At 53.9% G+C, this 6,545-nt stretch overlaps 1 protein-coding gene across 3 annotated transcripts in view; it reads right to left on the minus strand.

The window, feature by feature from the left end:
• SMG5 (SMG5 nonsense mediated mRNA decay factor) overlaps positions 1-4,904 on the minus strand; it is a 67,206-nt gene extending 62,302 nt beyond the window's left edge. The window contains exon 1 of one of the 3 annotated variants that reach the window (XM_058160170.1): positions 4,828-4,904. In XM_058160170.1, the coding sequence (XP_058016153.1) occupies positions 4,828-4,901 (74 nt within the window). In that variant the 5' untranslated portion in view covers positions 4,902-4,904. Of the gene's footprint in view, positions 1-4,207; positions 4,368-4,827 lie in introns of those variants that run through there. The other 2 variants (XM_058160171.1, XM_058160172.1) reach the window with 2 other exon arrangements.
• Between the last annotated feature and the right edge of the window lie 1,641 nt (positions 4,905-6,545).

Consider the following 6,545-nt stretch of genomic DNA (forward strand, 5'->3'; position numbering starts at 1 on the left):
ATGTCCCCTAGTTTGGGTTATGAAATGTCTGTCAAGCTTAGAGACCTCACCAAGGATCCCACAGTTGTCTCCGCCCTGCAACACCTTTCCCTTTTAACCCTGATGACGTTCCCTAGTTGGGTCATGAAACGTTTACAGGGAAACAGCCAAGCTCACAAGAGCAACCAGGACCGCGCCCCCCCCCCGTTCCTAAGACTGTCCATTGATCCTTTATTTATTTATTTATTTATTTATAATTACATTTTTATACGGCACCATCTCCCGAAGGACTCAGGGCGGTGTACAGCCAATATTAAAATACATATAACACTATGATATAAATATAATAAATAAACACTATTTAAAAAACAATTTAAAAACAAATATTTAGTGGCCGAATCACTAAAACGGTCGAAGACCGATTAAAAACCCATTAAAATTTCGCTAAAATACATTCTTAGGCTAGTCCCACTCGGTGAAATAATAAAGTCTTCAGTTCACGCTTGAAGGCCCGGAGGTCGGGGAGTTGGCGTAACCCCGGAGGTAACTCGTTCCATAGGGCCGGTGCCGCCACAGAGAAGGCCCTCCCCCTGGGTGCCGCCAACCTACATTGTTTGGTCGACGGCACCCTGAGGAGGCCCGCTCTGTGGGAGCGCACAGGTCGTTGGGAGGCAATCGGTGGCAGAAGGCGGTCTCGCAAATACCCCGGTCCTAAGCCATGGAGCGCTTTAAAGGTGATAACCAGCACCTTGAATTGCACCCGGAAAGCTACCGGCAGCCAGTGCAGGCCGCGCAGGATGGGTGTTATACGGGAGCAACGCGGTGCCCCCTCTATCACCCGCGCGGCCGCATTCTGGACTAGCTGGAGCCTCCCGGTGCTCTTCAAGGGGAGCCCCATGTAGAGAGCATTGCAATAGTCCAGGCGGGAAGTGACGAGGGCGTGAGTGACCGTGCGCAAGGAGTCCCGGTCAAGGAAGGGGCGCAACTGGCAAATCAGGTGAACCTGATAAAATGCTCCCCTGGCGACGGCCGTCAAGTGTTCTTCTAAGGACAGCCGATCGTCCAGGAGAACGCCTAAGTTGCACACTCTTCCCCTGGGGGTCAGTATTCCCCCCCCCCACAGTCAATGATGGCGTAAGCTGACTGTACCGGGACGCCGGAACCCTTTCAGCCCCTTCAACAGAGGCTGGGACAACAATTAGCTGCAGATTTAAAGGAAAAATTGTGGCAGGAACTTTATCTTCTTCTTCAGTACATTTTGAATAATCCACCAAATTCTTATCCAAAAGACCTTAATTTTCTTGCAAGTCCACCAAATATGAAAATATGTAGCATCATCACAATCACACCTCCAACATTTCGCTTGGATATTAGGATACATACATGATAATTTTTTGGGATCTAAATGCCATCTATAAAACATCTTATAAAAATTTTCCTTAAATTCTGTGCTTGTGTAAACTTAACATTTCTAACCCAAATTTTCTCCCATGTTTCCAACATTATTGGTTCCTGAATATTCTGTGCCCATTTTATCATACAATCCTTTACCAAATCCTTTTCCGAATCTATTTCAAGCAACACATTATACAATCTCTTTATATGCTCCTGGGTCTGATTTCTAATTTGCTTTATTAAATTTTCCTCCTTTGCATTATACCAATTTTTTGATCTTCTTTGCATCTAGCACTTATTTGCCCATATTGAAACCAAGTATAATTCCTCCCTTCTTCATTTAATACCTGTAATGATTTTAATTGCAATCTACCTCCTTCAGCATACAAAAGTTCTTTATATGTAATCATTTCCTGTTTCTGTTCTATATTTATATTCTCTATTGCATGTCTAGGGCTCGCCCATATAGGAATCTTATAATCTAATTTATAGGAATATTTATTCCAGACCAAAAGAGCACTTCTCAACACATGATTCTTAAAAGCCCTATCCACTTTTTCCATAAAATAAGTACGCATGCCATCCATATAACAAGTCATAACCTTCTATATTCAAAATTCTTTCCTCTGTTAAGTTAAACCAGTCACTTATTACTGAGAGGGTTACTGCTTCATAATATAGTTTAAAATTAGGCATTCTTAAACCACCTCTTTCCCGTGAATCCTGTATTATTTTCATTTTAACCCTCGCCTTTTTACCCTGCCATATAAATTTATTAATCCCACTCTGCCAATCTTCCAAATTTTTATCCTTTTTAATTATAGGTATCATCTGGAACAGAAACAAAAATCTAGGTAACACATTCATTTTAATAGCCGCAATCCTTCCCAATAGGGATAACTGCAATTTCTTCCAGCCATTCATATCATTCTGAACTTTTTGCCATAGCAAGTCATAATTATTCTTATAAAGTTTCTTGTTCGATGAGCTAATATAGACCCCTAAATATTTAACCTTTTTTACTACCTCAAATCCTGTCATTTCCTCTGACTCAGGGCGGTGTACAGCCAATATTAAAATACATATAACACTATGATATAAATATAATAAATAAACACTATTTAAAAAACAATTTAAAAACAAATATTTAGTGGCCGAATCACTAAAACGGTCGAAGACCGATTAAAAACCCATTAAAATTTCGCTAAAATACATTCTTAGGCTAGTCCCGCTCGGTGAAATAATAAAGTCTTTAGTTCACGCTTGAAGGCCCGGAGGTCGGGGAGTTGGCGTAACCCCGGAGGTAAGTCGTTCCATAGGGCCGGTGCCGCCACAGAGAAGGCCCTCCCTCTGGGGGCCGCCAACCTACATTGTTTGGTCGACGGCACCCTGAGGAGGCCCGCTCTGTGGGAGCGCACAGGTCGTTGGGAGGCAATCGGTGGCAGAAGGCGGTCTCGCAAATACCCCGGTCCTAAGCCATGGAGCGCTTTAAAGGTGATAACCAGCACCTTGAATTGCACCCGGAAGGCTACCGGCAGCTAGTGCAGGCCGCGCAGGATGGGTGTTATATGGGAGCAGCGCGGTGCCCCCTCTATCACCCGCGCAGCTGCATTCTGGACTAGCTGGAGCCTCCTGGTGCTCTTCAAGGAGAGCCCCATGTAGAGAGCATTGCAATAGCCCAGGCAGGAAGTGACGAGGGCATGAGTGACCGTCGTGGGCGTCCCGGTCAAGGAAGGGGCGCAACTCGCAAATCAGGTGAACCTGATAAAATGCTCCCCTGGCGCCGGCCGTCAAGTGTTCTTCTAAGGACAGCCGATCGTCCAGGAGAACGCCTAAGTTGCGCACTCCCTCCCTGGGGGTCAGTACTTCCTCCCCAACAGTCAATGATGGCGTAAGCTGACTGTACCAGGACGCCGGAACCCTTTCAGCCCCTTCAACAGAGGCTGTGACAACAATTAGCTGCAGATTTAAAGGACAGGGCAAGGGTAAAAAGGAGGGGGCTAGGTGGGGGCAATGGGGAGGGGGTTTCAAACCCTACATGTTTCAATGGTGGGGACATTCCCTGCCACCCTCCACGGCTGCATTTCGGAGCAGGACCTATAATTCCCCAAAAAAGCCCTGCTCCATGTTGGCTGGCTATTAGCAAGTCCCCCCCCCCGATTTACGACCAAACCCACACACCCCAAATTCATGTTGCTAAGTGAGTTTTGCCCCCGTTTCAGATCCTTTCTTGGCCACCACGTTATTTAAGCGAACCTTAAACGCCATTCTGGAGTCAGGAGCACGGTCGTTAAGCGAATCCGGCTTCCCCCCCCCCCGCCGTTGACTCAAAAGGGGATCACACGACATCCCAAACCCCTCCCCGTCGTAAGTATGAGGATCCCTATATTTCATCACGTGATCGGAGGGGGGGAAAGAAATGGACCACACACGCCGCAACGGTCGTTAAAAGTGTGGAAAAAAAACGAGCCCCGAGTCGTTTTTTCCCCCCCCACCGCCCGGTCACTAAACGGACCGTCGTTAAGTCGAGGACTACCTGCAGTCGCAAACCCTCCCCTTCCCACTTCCGCTAAGGTCGTAAGAAGAGGCTCCCCATCCCCCCCCACCTTCCGCTGGCTAGGAGGGACCCGCGTGCCCCGGCCCCGCCTGCAGGGGATGATGGGTGCTGGAGTCCCGCATGCTTTCCCGCGGGCCCAGAAAGGGGCGATGAGGAGTTCATTCCTCCCCACCAACCGCGGCCTGTGTTCCATTTTCCCCCCTCCCCCCACGCGGGGGATGATGGGACCTGGAGTCCCTCAGGGCCGTCCGAGGACGACGGGGCCCGCTCGCTCACCGGTAGAGCCTCTTGGTGTGGAGAGCCTTGGCCTCCGGCTCGCCGCCGCCGCCGCTTCCGCTGCCTTGGCCCATGGCGCCCGGCAGGCCTTGAGGCCCCCTCAGCAGCCCCTGCCGCCCCGCCAGGCCCGGCCCGCCCCTCTCGGCCGCCCCCGCAGCCCGCCCTTGGACCGCTTTTTTTCCTGCGGCTGGGGCCCCCGCCGCTTCTGCCGCCGCTGCTGCCCTGGACCCTCCGGGTTCTGCTGCCGCCAGCGGGCCCGCTCGGCCGCCATCGCGCTCCGGCTGCCCGCCGCCGCCGAAACGCCGCCCCCTCAGACAAGTCCCACGAGACCGACGCCCTCGCCTCTCGCGAGCGCTCGGCGCCCAAGTCACGCGAGAGCTCCGCAGCCGGCTGGGCTGGAGGGACCCGCGTGCCCCGCCCGCCTGCAGGGGATGATGGGTGCTGGAGTCACACGCTTTCCCGCGGGCCGAGAAAGGGGCGATGAGGAGGTTCATTCCTCCCCTCCCCACCAACCGCGGCCTGTGTTCATTTCCCCCCTCCCTTCACCCCCCCCACGCGGGGGATGATGGGACCTGGAGTCCCTCAGGGCCGTCCGAGGACGACGGGGCCCGCTCGCTCACCGGTAGAGCCTCTTGGTGTGGAGAGCCTTGGCCTCCGGCTCGCCGCCGCCGCCGCTTCCGCTGCCTTGGCTCATGGCGCCCGGCAGGCCTTGAGGCCCCTCAGCAGCCCCTGCCGCCACAGAGAAGGCCCTCCCTCTGGGGGCCGCCAACCTACATTGTTTGGTCGACGGCACCCTGAGGAGGCCCGCTCTGTGGGAGCGCACAGGTCGTTGGGAGGCAATCGGTGGCAGAAGGCGGTCTCGCAAATACCCCGGTCCTAAGCCATGGAGCGCTTTAAAGGTGATAACCAGCACCTTGAATTGCACCCGGAAGGCTACCGGCAGCTAGTGCAGGCCGCGCAGGATGGGTGTTATATGGGAGCAGCGCGGTGCCCCCTCTATCACCCGCGCAGCTGCATTCTGGACTAGCTGGAGCCTCCTGGTGCTCTTCAAGGAGAGCCCCATGTAGAGAGCATTGCAATAGCCCAGGCAGGAAGTGACGAGGGCATGAGTGACCGTGCGTAAGGCGTCCCGGTCAAGGAAGGGGCGCAACTGACGAATCAGGTGCACCTGATAAAATGCTCCCCTGGCGACGGCCGTCAAGTGTTCTTCTAAGGACAGCCGATCGTCCAGGAGAACGCCTAAGTTGCGCACTCCCTCCCTGGGGGTCAGTACTTCCTCCCCAACAGTCAATGATGGCGTAAGCTGACTGTACCAGGACGCCGGAACCCTTTCAGCCCCTTCAACAGAGGCTGTGACAACAATTAGCTGCAGATTTAAAGGACAGGGCAAGGGGTAAAAAGGAGGGGGGGCTAGGTGGGGGCAATGGGGAGGGGGTTTCAAACGGTACATGTTTCAATGGTGGGGACATTCCCTGCCACCCTCCACGGCTGCATTTCGGAGCAGGACCTATAATTCCCCAAAAAAGCCCTGCTCCATGTTGGCTGGCTATTAGCAAGTCCCCCCCCCCGATTTACGACCAAACCCACACACCCCAAATTCATGTTGCTAAGTGAGTTTTGCCCCCATTTCAGATCCTTTCTTGGCCACCACGTTATTTAAGCGAACCTTCGCCATTCTGGAGTCAGGAGCACGGTCGTTAAGCGAATCCGGCTTTCCCCCCCCCCCGCCGTTGACTCAAAAGGGGATCACACGACATCCCAAACCCCTCCCCGTCGTAAGTATCCCTATATTTCATCACGTGATGGGGGGGGAAATGGACCACACACGCCGCAACGGTCGTTAAAAGTGTGAAAAAAAACGAGCCCCGAGTCGTTGTTTTTCCCCCCCACCGCCCGGTCACTAAACGGACCGTCGTTAAGTCGAGGACTACCTGCAGTCGCAAACCCTCCCCTTCCCACTTCCGCTAAGATCGTAAGAAGAGGCTCCCCATCCCCCCCACCTTCCGCTGGCTAGGAGGGACCCGCGTGCCCCCGCCCCGCCTGCAGGGGATGATGGGTGCTGGAGTCCCGCACGCTTTCCCGCGGGCCGAGAAAGGGGCGATGAGGAGGAGTTCATTCCTCCCCCCTCCCCCACCAACCGCGGCCTGTGTTCATTTCCCCCCTCCCTTCACCCCCCCCACGCGGGGGATGATGGGACCTGGAGTCCCTCAGGGCCGTCCGAGGACGACGGGGCCCGCTCGCTCACCGGTAGAGCCTCTTGGTGTGGAGAGCCTTGGCCTCCGGCTCGCCGCCGCCGCCGCTTCCGCTGCCTTGGCCCATGGCGCCCGGCAGGCCTTGA

This window comes from Ahaetulla prasina, chromosome 17 (genome assembly GCF_028640845.1).
Source record: "Ahaetulla prasina isolate Xishuangbanna chromosome 17, ASM2864084v1, whole genome shotgun sequence".
NCBI classification, from domain to species: Eukaryota; Metazoa; Chordata; class Lepidosauria; order Squamata; family Colubridae; genus Ahaetulla; species Ahaetulla prasina.